At 41.0% G+C, this 16938-nt stretch overlaps 1 protein-coding gene across 3 annotated transcripts in view; it reads right to left on the bottom strand.

Moving 5' to 3' along the window:
• Positions 1-16938, bottom strand: part of ZRANB3 (zinc finger RANBP2-type containing 3) — a 117691-nt gene that overhangs the window by 4999 nt on the left and 95754 nt on the right. For all 3 annotated transcript variants that reach the window (XM_030579986.1, XM_030579985.1, XM_030579987.1), the window contains 5 exons: positions 10978-11079; positions 8925-9067; positions 5666-5812; positions 4610-5012; positions 1459-1590 (listed from right to left, as the gene is read on the bottom strand). In XM_030579986.1, coding sequence (XP_030435846.1) covers positions 1459-1590; positions 4610-5012; positions 5666-5812; positions 8925-9067; positions 10978-11079 — 927 coding nt within the window. The remainder of the gene's footprint in view (positions 1-1458; positions 1591-4609; positions 5013-5665; positions 5813-8924; positions 9068-10977; positions 11080-16938) is intronic.

The following is a 16938-nucleotide window of genomic DNA, read 5'->3' as shown; positions in this document are numbered from 1 at the left end:
ACTATGTTCACTGGTTCCAAGGTCAGCTGAGTTAAAGTTACACAGAAACAGGAAATGTGAGTTGATGCTATAGGGCAGTGGTTCTCAAACTTTTGTACTGGTGACCCCTTTCACACAGCAAGCCTCTGAGTGAGACCTCCCCCTTATACATTAAAAACACTTTTTAATATATTTAACACCATTATAAATGCTGGAGGAAAAGCGGGGTTGCGGTGGAGGCTGATGGCTTGCGACCCCCCATGTAATAACGTGACGACCCCCTGAGGGGTCCTGACCCCCAGTTTGAGAATTCCTGTTTTAGGGGGAGGTGATGAGAGGGCCAGGAACATCTCCGTCTATCTTACATGACATGATCTGACTTCAGTGGGGCTCTACACAGGCACAAGGATGCACCCACCCAGTTACATCTGTAGGATCATGGCCTTAGCTGGAAGGCCCACTGATAGCTTTTTATTTTAAATTAGTCAGAAAAAATAAACTATAAGTGTACACCACTGAAATTAACTGCATGACCTGACACTAAAATCAGCTCTGTCCTGTATACTTCCCATATTTAAACTCTGCATGACTGCAACTAGGTGCACTATAGAGATCAAAAATAGTTTATTTTAATGTTCATTAGTGTAAAGTGATCAAGGTGCTATAAAATCATAGTGCCTAAAATTACAAATATTACTTTCAAACCTATTTGTGCTGTTTGGCCCTGAACTCCTTCTCTGTTGAGAGCGAGCATGAATATAAACAGTAGCACAGCCATGGTAGCATGGACAGTGGCAGTGGAGGCATGGCTTTGCCATGCCAAGTACAAGCTTACTTGAAGCTGGTGTGTTTGTACTTGGCATGGCTAAGCCATGCTTCCATTGTCACTACCTGTGCTACTGTGGCTACACTACTATTTATACTTGCACTAGCTTGATGAGAGCTCGCACAAGCACATATATGAGAGCAGGGGAATTACACTCCTTGTTTAAAGTGTAGACATAGGATACTTTTTGCACAAGTGATAATTTAGGCTATTAAGTCCTCCTCAAGAGGTGAAGAAAGAAGCAGCTTCTACTGTACCCATTATGGAGAACTGATATAAAGTAATGCTTTTGACAGTTTTATATCAAGAACTTTCAACAAACAGGATTTGAACTCACTGCAGGTCATATTGGGATCAGGTGGGAATATATTATAGCATATGTGTAGTGCTTATACACTTGAGCCAATATTTTGAAAAGCAATTAGCAATTTTGGGAGCATAACTGAGACATTTATAAAAAAGGACTGGTTTTCAGAAAGTGCTGAGCACCCAATCCTCAGAAAATCTGGCTCCTTTAAAGTGTATCAAGTTTGGTGAACAAGAAGTCATCTAGTTATTTTTGAAAATTATGACTGTATAATTTTTCACTGACACTTCCATAAATTATCTATTTACTTACATATTCAGGGGATTATGAGTTGATTTATACTGACCTCCTTATGACAAACTGTACATAGAGTTTGAAGATTTTCCAGAGAGCACTGTCCTCCTCCATTATAAACTGGTTTGATATGATCCACCTGCCAGAACTGGCCTTCTGTTGGGTTTGTTATAATTTCATTTAACTGCAGTAAAGAAAGGACATAGGATCAGAAGTTTTAAACAGTCAACTCTGAACTGAGGAAATTGTGTCATACATTCCTTAATCATGTTTATACAGTAAGAATAACAGAGAAAACAATATGTGAAGATAGCTTTTTATAGCTTTTATTGAGAGAAGCAAAAAATTCAGTCTTAGCAATTTATTTTTTTTTTTTTTTTTACTTCTAACAGGCAACCAGGAGTTATATTTTTAGAAAACTTATTTTCACCAAGTGCACAGCAGTTTGATACATTAGAACAAGTGCTAAAATACAGGACCCAACAGGAATATCCTAATGCATCTGTGTTCATTTACAGAATTATAAAAAAGAAAACTGAGAAAAGATGCAGAACAGAAATTAAGGATTTTTGTTTCTGCCTGACACAAGCAATATGTCCTTAATGTCTGTTATTTTATTAATGGCAGGTGTCAGTACTAAAAACAAACGTTAGAGTAAGAAAAAATGATACACTTTCCGTCTTGTCACTTACAAAATAAAAAAGTCAAAATACCATCATTGCCTTGGCAATTCACAAATAAGCAGATATTGATGGTGACTATTCAATGTGTCTACTATATTTAGATGTAACTTTCAGTTTTGTTGATGGGTCTTCTAGTGAAGAGCACAGTGAAACATTACAACCCTAATAAAGCTTTCAAAAAAGGCTAAGGACTATTGTAATTTAAACATAACATGGAAGTGAACAGTAAACAACATAGTACTGTTTGTATAAAGGATGTAAAGAAAAAAGACTACTTGGTCTTTGTGGTTTGAACTCACTTATTTTACTCTTTATATCTTCAAATGTTTTAAGTCACACAGTGCTGTTCTTGAACCAAAGGCCATCAAAAGCAGTCATGTAAGACTAGCAACGTGTTGTAAATGCTGATGGCTAATGCCAAATGTTACTATTCCTTTCTGATTTTTCATAAGTCTGAATGGACACTGGTAAAGTTCACCACATTTCAACTTTGATCTCTGACATGGTGTTTATTCAGTAGGTGCCAAATGGCACTATTCCCTCAATCAATGCTGAAGCAATGACCCATCATGAACATGGAGGAAGGGTGTTACTATAAGTGTATTTTGAGGAGGTGCAGAAATGACATCCTATTGTCGTTAAGACTTTAATTAATATTTTGAAATAATAGTAGGCATCTGAACTAGTGTCCTGGCCAACTTCCAGCAGGGTTCAACAATACCTAATCTCTTGTTGCTTTATTTGGATGTGGCATTCTTCACTTCCTGTCATAAACTAACTGTGTGTTGCCGGTGTTGCCATGTTGTAAGCCAAAATGAGCTACATTTCAGTGATGAATGAAGCTATCCTTCTTATATAACTTATAACTAGATGAAGCATGTAATGCAATGCTCTGCTTTTTTAATAAACACCTCATTTTTCTTCATTGTTAAGCAGTTCCAATCAGACAGATTCTGTACTTCCATTTAAAGAATGTTAATTTATTTTCAATTTGTAAATATATTTTTCGTATAAGAGTTATTTGTTAAGTGGCAGCCAAACAAAATGAACACGAGATTTATTTTCAATAAAATACTGTGTTAAACTTCTAAAGCTAAATGGAAGAATAATCATTATTTCAGCGGTTCATGGTAAGACAATTGTTTTTAATGCTACAATTTCCATTTTAGTCTACAAATTAATACAAGTTATGAAATTATTTTAAAGAGGTAAAACAACATTTCTGCTGTATTTAAAACCTTATACTTTGTAGGGAAATCTGATGCCCAAAGTTTTGTCAGTCAGTGCTCTAAGCTTCTCAGGCTACAGGGCTTTTTCATCTTCACATACAGAGCTTTGAGTCACAACCTGAAGAAGCTGGAGTGTAGGTTAGAACTTACTCATCGGGCATGTTCTGTTACTTCATGTCCCTTATTTCTGTGCTGGTGCTGCACTGCCTTTAGAGCTGGGGACTTGGCCAGCAGCTGTTGCTCTCTGCTCTGCCTTTAGAGCTGGATGGTGGTACATGTACTTGTGCGTGTTTGTGGGGGGGGGCTACAAATGACTACAGACACAAAGAAAGGTCCAATCAAATAAGTTTGAGAACCACTGCTTTACACCAACACACTCCATCTTCAATTCAACAATGCTATGCCCCTTAATACATGTATGGTAGAACCTCAGAGTTACAAATACCAGAGTTACAAACTACCCAGACAACCACACGCCTCATTTAGAACCGGAAGTATGCAATCAGTCAGCATCAGAGACAACAACAAAAAGCGGGGAGGGTGTGCAAATACAGTACAGTATTGTATTAAACAAACTACTAAAAAAACAAAGGGAAAGGAAAGTTTAAAAAAAAAGATGTGACAAAGTAAGGAAACTGTTTCTGTGCTTGTTTCATTTAAATTAAGATGGTTAAAAGCAGCATTTTTCTTCTGCATAATGAAGTTTCAAAGCTATATTAAGTCAATGTTCAGTTGTAAACTTTTGAAAGAATAACCAAAATGTTCGTAACTCTGAGGTTCTACTGTATTAAAGAATTGAAACACTATGTTAAAGAAGTTTTTCATATGGTAGACGTGATAACCAGTAAACTCTTACATCTTACTGCATTAGTTAGTAAATGGAATTTAAAAATAACTACTTATCTTAGGGCTTTTATAATATCACTCATCACTGTACTACAGCACCTTCCATGTAAAATCTATAGCAACAGTCAAGTCCCTAGTGGACTTCATGGAATCATCTGGCACTTCTCCCTTTTTGGGATTAAAATTCTGCTTGGGGAACGGTTTTCTGTTTTTAAGACTTCTTTTTTTTTTTTTTAAATTATTCCCTCTTTTTTGTTGCTGTTAGAGGTTATGGGGTAGAAGCATCCACCCCAAGTAGTGCATTTGTTGTACATTTTTCTATTCTTTTGATTTATAAACATTTGCTTTCAGCCACTTACCTTTTAAAATGACTTGAGGAGCATAACCACCACCTACCACAGAAATACATTGATTTGTGTTACTGCTTAAATACCATTGCCATTACCTGTCCTAATGGAAGCTGAGACATCCAAGAACTCTCCAGAAGACTCTTACGTTGACTCTTAGGGGCATTTTTGATGCTAAGGTAGAGTTCCTGGGCATTGAGATTGCAAAGCTGACAAACACCATGTTCGACTTCAAATACTTTACTCCTCAGGTAACTCTGACTAGAGCGAATTAAGAAGTCTTCCTGGCATTTAAGAGAACAAAATCGTGTTTCCCAAGCAATAGATTTGCAATGTTGGTCGAGATGAACTGTTGGTTTTTGGCAGCTAAGACAAAGTGGATTTCCTTTATTATCTACAGCCTGTAAATATCCTTTGTATATGGCAGGACTTTCAATAACTTCAGCCTGAAGTGAGTCTGCATTAAGAACAGGGGAAACTTTCCCATCTTTTAAAAGTAACCTGTGATAAGGATGAGAAGCAATTATTTAATAAGACTGGACTTCATCAGGGTCAGTATACAATACTTAAATACACAATATCAACTATTAGGTTTCTTTTATCATGAAAAGTAGCGACTTCAATGAAAACTCATGCTGCTTTGGTTGGTCACTGCACAATGCAAATAGCATTATAATTTTAGGACCAGATTTCTAAAAGGCCTTCCTGCTACTCTTGCTGCCTCAGCTACCAATATTTTTAGTGTGCTAGCTCAATCAGAACTATTGCAAGGAGTCTCCTCGAGACGGGAATCACATCCCCAGCTCAAAGAGTAGACATACTCTTCGTGTCTCTAAACTGTTTGCTGTCAACCTCACAGGCTTGTTTGCGTGTAAACTCTCCATTTCCCTGATCATATATTTTTCTTCTTTCATACTAAGAAACTCAGCTGTCCACTGACAAATGTGCTAGCTAACATATATAATCTAAATCATTATAGAAAATAAGATTTAGTTCATCAGCACAAGGTAAATGCCTTCGATCTTAAGCAGTGCATCATTAAGCCCTTGTATCCTACAATTTCATTACATAAAGTAAAAATAATTTTGGGAAAAACTAGTTTAATCACTGTATTGTGGCTATTCTGTCTTTTTTATTAACAATAACAAACTTACTTTGTGGAATGGCCATCTGTTTTCCCAGCAGAAGTACCTTCATTTTTCAGGTAAAATGCAGTTTCCTTCGTAACCAAGCATACGCTTCCCCCACTGCTGTTAGCTTTGCTGAGTGAGGCTACAGCAACATCCTCTTTTGTCACATATCTGGAATTATTACAAGTTGTTTCAGTATTCATTTTTTCTCTGAATTGTACTGCAGACAATTGAATACTTCTTTAGAGAACATTCATATCACCTACAGCAATACCGATGTAGCAAATCCCCTCCAAATATTTCTTGCTTCCTAAACCTGGCATGAGTATAGTTTGGAAAATGTATTTTACTCGTTCAGCTTTTCCATACTAGGTAAGATTTCTTTTAAAAAACCAGCCACCTCTCTGTTGTGCTGCCAAGAGATAATGAGTTATTTTCCATGACATGTAATTATAGAAAGTAATAAGAAAACAATGTAAAGCCTGTTTCACTTGAGTGAACCATCACTTATATTCCAAGGTCTTTTGGTTTTGTTTGTTTTGAAAAAGGTACTATTTGGGAGAGAATATGAGAAGTGTTGGAAGCCATGAAAGAGTTCTGGAAAAATTAGTTTATCTTCGAATTTGCTCAGTTTCCTTTATATTTTTATTGTAAGATCATCCCTAGTCTTCTAAATTAAGTTCTGATAAAATTCAATAGTCCCCCATGCTTTGATCACTTTTAAAATATAATTATTAATCAACCTAACTAACTAATGGTCAGGGCCAGGCCTTAGGCAAGCATACACTTCTGAGCCCCTCTAACAGCCAACCAAATGAGATGCTTCTGTGGTAGGGATGCATTTATATTAACCCTGCCCTGGCTACCACAGCTGCACTAGTAATCTATTCACACAAGCAAGCCCAGCTCTCACAGCATGGATGTTGCTTAGTTAACCCTCTTCTATTCAGGTCAGTCAGTGACTGGCTTCTGCTGCATGGACACGGCCCTATTAGTCATCTCATGTCTGCCCCTGCAAAGCTCCCTGCCACTCCTCTCCCGGCTGTTCCCTGTATTTTTAGCTGGTCTCGAGACTGTTGCTGAATGAGTCTTGTGGGCAAAAGCAGAGAGGATACGGGCTTCTGAAAGCGGGGTGAGGTTGGGGGAATCCTGATGCAGGAGCAGCACTAGCTGCCCCACTGCCCACTCAGGTTTGGTTTGGCTGCCCCTCTGTCATAATGGGGGAGGCGCAGAAGACAGCTGGGCCATATCTGAATGAGTGGCATTGTGACCTGCTGCATGGGGTTGCAGTGCTGCTCAGACTGGGTTTTAGGCATGTGCCTAGTTTGCCTGTGCTTTAATCTGGCCCTGTTTATGCTAATACCCAATCACATTAATCCCCCACTCACCATCTCTATAAATCAATAAATGCCATCCTGGTTATTCTAAAACAGTGAAGAATTCCTTTTAGATTCCTCTTTTACATGTTATATAATGAAACAATCCCGTGTCAGGGTAAAAAATACAACACTCTACTTATTACTACTATTTGCTGATTTATACTTGTTTTGCAAACCTGAAATTACAAACTGCTCTATACACTTATAGGAATTCCTACTGACCATCACAATACAGCCAATCCTGTTGGGGTGGGAGAGCGGGGGAGATGAGGGGGGATTTAGCAGTAGATTAAGAGGAGACAACTATAGATATATGTTGTAGAACAATGTTGGTGAGAGAGCCCGGATGTATGTATGAGAAAAGTCTAATTACAACACTCAGGTTATGAGCCCCATGTCAGGGAGGACAGTGATGTTATCAGAGACTGAGGCTATGTTCACACTGCAATCAGAGATGTAATTTGCTGTTCATGTGGACATCCTGGCACTAGCTTTAATCTAGATAGCTCGCTAAAAATAGAAATGTGGATGTGGCAACACATGCTTCAGCATGGGCTAACAATGTGAATACATACCATGACAGGTTGGATGGGTATGTACAATCTGTGCCACTGCAGCCTCACTGCTAATTTTAGTGAGATGAAAAAGCTAGTGCTGGCACGTTTACATGAACTGCAAATGATACCTCTGGTTATAGTGTATATGTAGCCCAAGAAAGGAGGCAGAGGAGAGGTAAATTTCGATTTTACCACTGACTGGGCATCTTACACATAGGAAGGAAAGCAATAATAAATACTGATAAAAACTGGCATTCGAGGAGGATAGGAAATCAACTAAGGAAGAAATGAGGCTGAGAAAGTGTAGAAGGAGATTCTGGATTATGAAATAAATATAAGTAATAATTTATTTCTGCTTCTAAGCCTGGAGAAACATGATGATGTATTTTGGACAGACTGAAACCTGGCTACTGGGACCTAAAGAAAATAAAGGAGGGATTTACCAGAGGGAAGACAAGAGATGAAGGCACAAATATGATTTTGTGGAAATGTTAAATGAGGACAGAAAGAGATGAAAAAAATGGAGGAGGGGAATAGCTCCTTTGGGCAGAGAGAGACATTCCCTTCCAGCAGGATATGAAACATTTTAAAATGCCAAGACTACAGTTTTACAGTGGATTCCTTCATTTGACCTACTACCAAACAGAAAAAGAAAAGTTAATATATGAAGAGTTTTCAGCTGATTTGGTTACTGTTGGCCACCTTTCCATATGGCTCTTCAAGAAAAAATGCTATGTCTACACAGAGCAAACCGGACAGCAAGAAAGGCATAAAACCAACTCCTTCTACAAAACCCTAGCTGACGTCCACAACAAAATAAAACCAAACTACTATTCACACATTGCCAAAACACTAACATAGGTAAATAAATAAATACTTGAGGATAGAAACTTGTTTCCCAGAATATTTTGTATCATCTAAACAGACTGTAATCTCTTCAGGAGAATAGTTATGCCTTCCGATGCACCTTTTAAAGCTCTAAGCACACAGCTGGTACTTAAATAATAATACAAATGAAATGTGGAATCCAATAGATGGTATTTTAATAATACGGATGCAAGATTTTTCTCAGGAATCTCTAGCAGTCTCTGGATGTTTAAAGCTTCAGAAACAGAACATCTATTGAATTGGACTCATAGTGAGAGAGAGAGTCAGGCAATATTTTCTGTTCTAACAGATTTGCACAAATGTACACAAAATGCCTATTTTTTTCACTATAAGACAAGTTATTGCTTAATGTTCAGTTGATTATCTCAACATGATTCCTCTGAACATTACACAAAAAACCTTGTACCTCCTGCAGCAACGAATACAAGAGAAGAAGGAATGAAAAGTAAAAACACATACCTTTTGGTGCTGCTCAGCCTGGCCTGTTGTTTAGAAATCTCTTCTGCAGCAAGAATAGGGCTACAAAAAGTATTGCCGCTTTTTCTGATAATTTTCTGTTTCATGGCTGTTAGACTACTCCATTCTCTCACAAACCTCTGAATCTGGCAGAGAGAAGGTCAAGTGGTTGATAGCACAAGTATTAAACAAAAATATTTAATTACACTGAAATGTTTTAGATTATCATATTTTAAATTATTTTGCCAACTGGAAAAAAGTTTGCTTGCTGTAAGATGTTCTTTTCTAGGATGTAATCATTTCTGATACGAGCTTCAAAGGTTCTGCTGAAACTTTAAGACTTGTGCTTGATCTAAACTTAAAATATTTGCCTATATAGCTATGTCAATTAGGAGGGAGGTTGGGGACAAGAGAGGGGGAAGAAAACCACACGCTTAATCAATGTAACTATGCTGGCAAAGCCCAAGTATAGACACAGACTTGCTGGCACAAAATTCTTTTGCTGATATAGCTTATATTGGTTAGGGAACAGGTTTTAATTGTACTGGCAAAAGAACTCTTTTGCAAATATAGTTGCATTTCCGCTAGAAGGGTTTGCTGGTATAGCCGTACTGGCAAACCCTTCCTAGGGTAGCATAAAAATGTAGATAGACGTTTGAACATGGACAACTCTGTTCAGCCTTTCTTATTCAAGCAAAACTTCCATTGCTCTCAACTGGGAGTTGTGGCTCAGTAAAACGAGCTGAACAAAGTCAACAATCAGGTTCACAGATACAACCCATGTCTCACTTAAAAAAAACCCAGCAGTGCTAGATCCGTTTCAGTACTAAAGGTGAATGGCATAACTATATACAAGTTGAAAGAGCATTTTGTACTAAACCATGAGCTGGTTATGCTATGTGAAAAAACATCCACTTTGGGGATTACATTATTCTAGGTGTGACTTAAGCCTTATGCAGAAACAGGCCTTCAGAACCGATAAATTAGGCTCTCCTAATTTTCTTCCCTCATCCTTATTTTTGTGAATAAATGAACATGAATACATGTCAGGATTTCTCTCCCACTGAGCTGGAGCAGCATGGAAGAACACAATGAAATTGGACATTTCAGTGGAGATGTGAATCAATGTTTTTTTATTATTTATTTTGTTAACATTTTACAGAATGTATCTCCCTCAGTTGACACTCAGAATGATGAAGGAGCAGAAGACGACAGGAGAAGAAGGGTCTATAAGCACTAGAAACGCACGCCTCTCCAGAGCCTGAAACTGAAGCCAGGATTCTTGAGTTTCACTCTTCTACTGTCTAGTGAATAGCTCTGAAAAGCACTAACAAAATGTGTTTCTCTTCCTTCCCAGTAGCTGATCTACATGGATAATAGAACCCTCTACTGCTACCAGTTACTCACTTAGCTCAATTGGTTGAGGTCTGTGCTGAAGATTTAAAGGTCCCACCCTTGTGATAAATCATGAGGGAATGAATAGGATTAAACATGATGTAATTTGTTATTTTTAATTTGCTTTTTTAAGAAGCCAGGAAATTGCATTAAAGAACTTTGCTTAAAAAAATTAAGGTTCCAGTGTTGCAGGGCAACCTTAATAATGGCCTTCCCTAAATTCTGAGGGCTTGACTTTGAACCTAACAGTTCTAATGTCATGTTTTGGATGTAATCTTCATTATAGAGATAGAATTCACGGACGCAGTCAAGCATATTTTCTCGACTCACAGTATGCCACTCTTAAAACGTAACCTTTAAGATATGTAATTTTGATAACGTATGAACATCACTTACTAATCCTGTAAATGAGAAACTAATTAATGTGATGATGATTCTATCTACAGAAATGGTAACAGGAGGCGTGATAATTTGCCAAAGTAACAGAATGCATATTTATTATTCACATCAACATTTATAAAATCTGGCTGCATTGAGGAAACGTAATCAGCAACTGAAACTTAAGGTAGGGTAACAAAATATTCTCCATTTATAAAAATTAAAGAAGTCCAAATTAAACATTACATTATTTTCATAGTAAAATTTGAAAGATTGTTCTTACCAATGAACGATTTTGTTTTTGCTGAAAATTCTCTGGTAAATCCTCCCAATTATCCAATTTTATATCCAATGGAATAAAATTACAGTTCAGTGATTTTCCATCCTGGAGACGCAATACAGACACTTTAGTTAAACCCACTAAATCCTGAAAGAATCCAAGTCTTTTACTTTTGTTTACAATTGTACTGTAATACAATGTAGAAAAAGTACCAATTTTTTTCAATGGCTACCCAAATAATCTAGTTTCCTAATATTAGAAGAAATTAATAAGGTATTTGCATGGTGGATGTAAAACCACAGTAAGACTACCAATTGAGGAAATTTGATTCATAGTATTATACTGCAACTAAAGAGGACTACAATTTTACCTCTAAGCATCATCTTCACCTACATATAATATATCATCTTTGAATAGATCTGAAGCACCAACTTCACTAAATTAAAGAACACAGACAGTCATCAACTCAACTGTACTGCATAACACAGGGGACGACTGTAGAATTTTTACTTGAGTGGAGAAAATGACTCTCTGCCACTTTAAATCAGGTGACAGAACATGCTGTGGTGAAGCATGTTCAAGCATGCTCAGTGCCTCCTCTGTGCTCTGAGCAAGTTCTTTCTCAGATGATTGTCAACAAGTCAGCTGCCATGTAAAGTCCATGCAGGCCAAAGCTTTGTTCATGACAGAAAAAGAGCTCTGTTGGGGAAAAATAAAGGCAGACCTCTGAAGTATGTCACAGTACACAAGATAGAGACTCACTCTCCAGGTACACTTTTGGCTGAGGAGAAGATCCACTAATCTGAGAACCAGAAGACCAGCAGGCTCTGAGCTCTAATCTTACCGCTTTCACTGATTTTTGTTTATATTCTGTGTATTTCAAACTGAGTATGGCCTCATGCCATTAACTCTAGGAGGGAGGCAAATATTATCCTCATTTTATAAATAAAGCAACTGAGAGCTTCACTTGCACAAGGTCACTTCTGGTAGAATTGGCACTAGAACCCAGATCTTGAATATGAATGACCCATGGGCCAAGTATGTGTTGCTTTTAGTAGCAGCTCCATACAGAGGATAACACTCATTTCTACAGCTCCAGCAGTAGAGCTCTGTGGTGAGAATGTAAAGGTTTTTGGTTCAAATGCTGCTGCAAAGCCATGTGGGTTATACAAAGGAATTTGTTTTCCCAGTTCATTTAAACAAATGGTTTATTTAATTCACAGAGTAGAAAACTTTCATTCATGTTGAGACTTGCACCAGAACCCAGGTGTTCCACATTTCAGTTGCTTCTGAAACACAACAGCTGGTTTGAAGATTGATAGCTTTGTAAGAAAAGGTCCATTAAACTGAAGATGTCTCCTTCTGAAAACCAGCAGAGAGTTGGAATGGAACAGTGACAGCAATGCCCCAAATGACAATTGAAAATAAGTTCACTAATATTTTTTTTTGGACTCCCAAAATCTTTGGATACCAATAGGAGTTTTCTTAATTTGTTTTGTTCAAAAGGTGATCTGACATTACATATATGGCACCAGTTGCTTAGTTTTCTGAAACTTGGGAGAAAACAATATTATGTTTGCAGGTTGAAATGACGCACTGTCATAATTTTTACTGAAATTCAGAATGTTTACCAAAGGTCAATGGTGGATTCTCCAACACTTCAATTTTTAAATCAATATTGGATGTTTTTCTAAACTATACGATTTTATGGAGGAATTATTTTGGGGAAGACTGTGTTACATAAGTGGTCAGATTAGGTGATCACAGAAGTCCCTTCTGGTTCTGGAATCTATCAATGTTCTGCCAATACAAACATTTTAATTATCTTTTTGAACATTTTAAAGAATACCATTGACTACAACTTTGATCCAACACTTACTGGTGGACAGGAGCTGTTAGTATTTTATTTAACTGAAAGATTGGTAAATTCTTGTAAACCATTTACAAACCAAACCACAGTCATAAATAAACATGTAATTTTAATTATATATATTCCCAAAATGACTGAAAAATCAAATAGAGAATATTTTTCTTCTAATTTTCATCAAGGAAGATGGTTTAGTCACATAAGTAAATACAATTTAAAGTCCAACTAGGGACTTTCATTTTCCACCCTGGAAAAGTATGGTGCTGGATTGTGGTGGTGGTGGTTCCTGATCATAGTTGAGGTTTTTGGTAAAACAATTCTCCAAGCATTCTGCTAGCATATAAAACGATTACTAAATTTTTGTAACTGTTGTTCTTCGAAATGAATTGCTCATGTCCAGTCCACGTCAGGGGTGCACACGCTGCATGCACCGTTGCTGGAAACTTTTCTCCCAGCAGTATCTGTATGGCCGGCTCTATTGCCCACTGGAGGCCCATGCTTATGCACTACTATAAGGAGCGCCGCCAGCCCTGCATCCTCTCAGTTCCTTCTTGCTGTCAACTCTGGCCATGGGGAAGGAGGGCAGGTCATGGAATGGACATGAGCAACACATCTCAAAGAACAGTAGTTATGGAGGATTAGTAACTATTTTTTTCTTCAAGTGATTGCTCATGTCCATTCCATGTCAGGTGACTCACAAACAGTGCCCTCAGAGGTGGGCTAGCAGTTTATAGGTGAGTGGATTGTAACACAGCTCTGCTAAAACTGGCATCATGTGGACCGAGGACCACACTGCAGCTCTGCAAATGTCCTGAATCAGCACCTGTGCCAGGAAGCCTGCAGAAGACACCTGTGCCCTTGTCAAATGGGCCTTTACCACTGCTGACGGATGAACAAGCCATTGGGGGAGGCTAGCCCGCGGCCCCTCCCCTTCTGCCTCCCCCCCTGCAGCCCAGGGCACACCCACCACCTCCCTGTGGCCCTCAGTCCCCCCATGTACCCCTAGTCCTGGAGCACCAGGCAGAAGAGGGCCTGCATCTCCTGGATGAGAAGGGTCCCTAAAGAGGGACAGGGAAGGGGTGTGTGGTGGAGGGATGGAAACAAACTGGAGGACATACCCCATGGTGATGGGGCTGAGCACCCAGCATTCTGATGTAACTGCTGCCCAAGCAGGGAGCTAGGAGGTAAGGTGATCCAAAAATAAAGGGTGGGTGGGGTTTCCAGATCCAGAAGGGAGACTGGAAGTCCGTCCCTGTGTACGCCTTCAAAAGGCCTGAGTAGGCCTGCCCGGCGCATTGCTAGTACTCTGTCGGGAGGAGGAGGCTGGTAGGCTCTGGCAGCACCTGTAGCCTCTTCCTTTGTGCTAGTTGGTCTCGTGCCTAGATGAACCTGAGAAACAAGGGAGCTGCTGAGGCCTAAAATGCCTGCACGAGGCTGCTGATGTATAAAGGCCCAGAGATCTAGTGTGGCTCTGGAGTCTAACTCCATGCAGCTTCGTGTCCATTTGGTCCGAGAACAACGAGGACCCTTTGAACGAAAAGTCCCGCACTAATTGCTGGACCTCTTGTGACAGCCTTGATAATGGCAGCCCTGAGCCCCTCCTCATGGTGACTGCTGACAGGGCAGTCTGGAGGGAGGTCCTCGCCATGGTCTTTCCCTCTTCAACAATGGCCCCAAACTCCTGCTGCACTTCTTGGGGCAGTGACTCTTTGAAGTGCATCATGAAGTCCTAAACACCGAAGTTGTATCGCCTTAGTAGCTCTTGTTGGTTTACAATAAGCAACTGGGGGCTCGCAGTAGAATAAACTTCTCTACTGAACAGGTCCAAGCATTTGTGACAGGTTCCCCCTGGGGTGCCACCTGGAAGCCCCCCGTTCAGTTTTTGTTCCTTAGGTGTTTCCAGAAGTCTTCTTGTCTGGGGAGTGAAGAACCGGGAGCAGGCCTGCAGGTTGTCACAGCAGTACAGTGAGAGAGAGCGCCCAGGTGGTTGTGTCAGAGGTCTCAGTGGTACTGCAGTTCCAGGTGGCACCCTGGGGGGAACCCATCACATAGTTCTGCCTCCTTGTTTTTTGAGTTAGCACTGGCCTGGGCCCTGCCTATCTCACTCATTGGCAGCAGCAACCACCAGGGAACCAGGAGACGAGTAGGAGTACATATAATCATAGCCCTTTGTGGGCATGTAATACTCCTTCTCTGCCCTTTTGGAAGTTGAGGGCAGAGAAGTGGGGCTCTCCCAGAGTGCCTTTACCACCCTGAGTACTTCCTGGTGCATGGGGAAAGCCACCTTGGCTGCAGCCGCAGCTGTCAAAATATCAAAAATGGTGTCTGCAGGTTGTTTGAACTCCTCCACCTCCAGGCCCAGATTGGAGACGATTTTCTTAAGAAGCTCCTGGTGGTGTTTGATATCACTGGGGGATATAGGGTTAGCAGTCCCCACAAGTGCATCTGGGGAAGATGAGGAGGAAGCCACCAGAGGGGCTGGGTCCTTGATCTGTCCAGGGGCCCCTTCAATTGGGAGTACCATGGGGATCTCGGTGCCACAGTCTGAGTCCAAAGCCAGTTTTGGCATGGGCTGAGGCAGGGTCCAGAGCTCCTCTCAGAGGTCACTACTGAAGAGGAGTGCAAAAAGTGACCCAGTGCCACTGGGATCCCCCATGGATTCCAGTATTGCCAGTAGACTGGCCATTGACCCAGGTCCTATGGGACCATGGATGGATGGCACCGACATCTGTGGTGGTGGTGCCTCTTCAGAAGTGATGCTGATTCCTCTTTGGAGCCCAATGAAGATTCTTCATAGGATGACCAAGGCAGTGCTGTCACGACCTTTAGTCAACTCTGATGGGGGTCCGGAGAGAGAGGCATCGGTACTAGGGAATGGTTGCGAGGACTTGGAGATCAATGCAGATATTCTGATGACCGGTGCCGAGGTTCTGGCAACTGGTGCCAGGACTCACGTGAGTGGTGCTGCAGTTCAGTAGACCGACACTTGGCCTCCAGGCACTGGTGTAGCAGTGCCGGAGAACGATGTTGGGTATCTGGTGACCAGTGCCTGGGATTTGGTGATCAGCGCATAGGCTGAGACAACCAGCATCTAGATGATGGAGACCGGGGCCGGCAAGCTGGGGATGGGCACCTTGATGCCGAAGACCTGGTCAGAGACAGAGACTGGTGGCGGGCTGGGGACCACCAAGGGGGCCCAAACTCAGGTTTCCCTCTTGAAACAACGGCCTTAGGTGGCTCCCCTGCCACAGGCTGCCAATCCCTAGGCCTGGGCAGGATTCAAAGGGCCATTACGTCTTTGGCAGCCTGAAAGGCTTTGGGCGTGAACAGTGCCCACATGTGCTACATGCCTCTGCTGACACCCAGCATACTCGGGGGATCCCTCGGCAGGGATCTGTAAGTTCCCCAGCCATATGCCTTTGAGGGGATAGCGAGTGGGCTGACATGGGTCACATCTCACCCCCAAGGCTTCTCTGGTCCTCTTGAGGCATAGGGGAGTGCCTCTCTCTGTGCCACTTTGCCTGTACTGGAGAGGTTGAGTGGTACCGCAAGGGACCTGGTGCTGGTGGAGCACTACACACGGAGGTGGAGATGCTCGATGCCGAGTCCCATCTGCCTGGCTTGGAGGCCGATCTCAGCCCGGCTTTCCATAAGGAGGGCTTTCAGTCTGATGTCCCTGTCATTTGCGTGCGGGGTCTGAAATCCCTCAGATCTGACATTCATCTTTTACATGAGTTTCCCACAAGCATTTTAAACACCTGGAGTGAGAATCACTCACAGGCATAGGCTTTCTGCAAGCGGCACAAGGCTTGAAACTTGGGATCGGGGCAGGCTGCATTCCAGGAACAAAGTCCCTTACGGGGACTAACAACTAACTCTAAAAAAACGACTTAAGCTACTAAAAACGATTAACTATATGCAACGAGAGTTCAGAAGGAGTTCACTGGGAGAAGGCTTGCCGAAGCAAGAGAAAGAGCATTCCAGCAACCGCCATGGTGCTAAGAAGGAACTGATAGGGTGCAGAGCCAACAGAGCCCCTTATATTGGCGCATATGTGCAGGCCTCCAAGGGGCAATAGAGCTGGCCCTACGGATACT

Source organism: Gopherus evgoodei, chromosome 11 (genome assembly GCF_007399415.2).
Source record: "Gopherus evgoodei ecotype Sinaloan lineage chromosome 11, rGopEvg1_v1.p, whole genome shotgun sequence".
NCBI lineage: Eukaryota > Metazoa > Chordata > Testudines > Testudinidae > Gopherus > Gopherus evgoodei.
The sequence above is the reverse complement of the archived record's forward strand: the minus strand, read 5'-3'. Positions and strand labels throughout refer to the sequence as shown.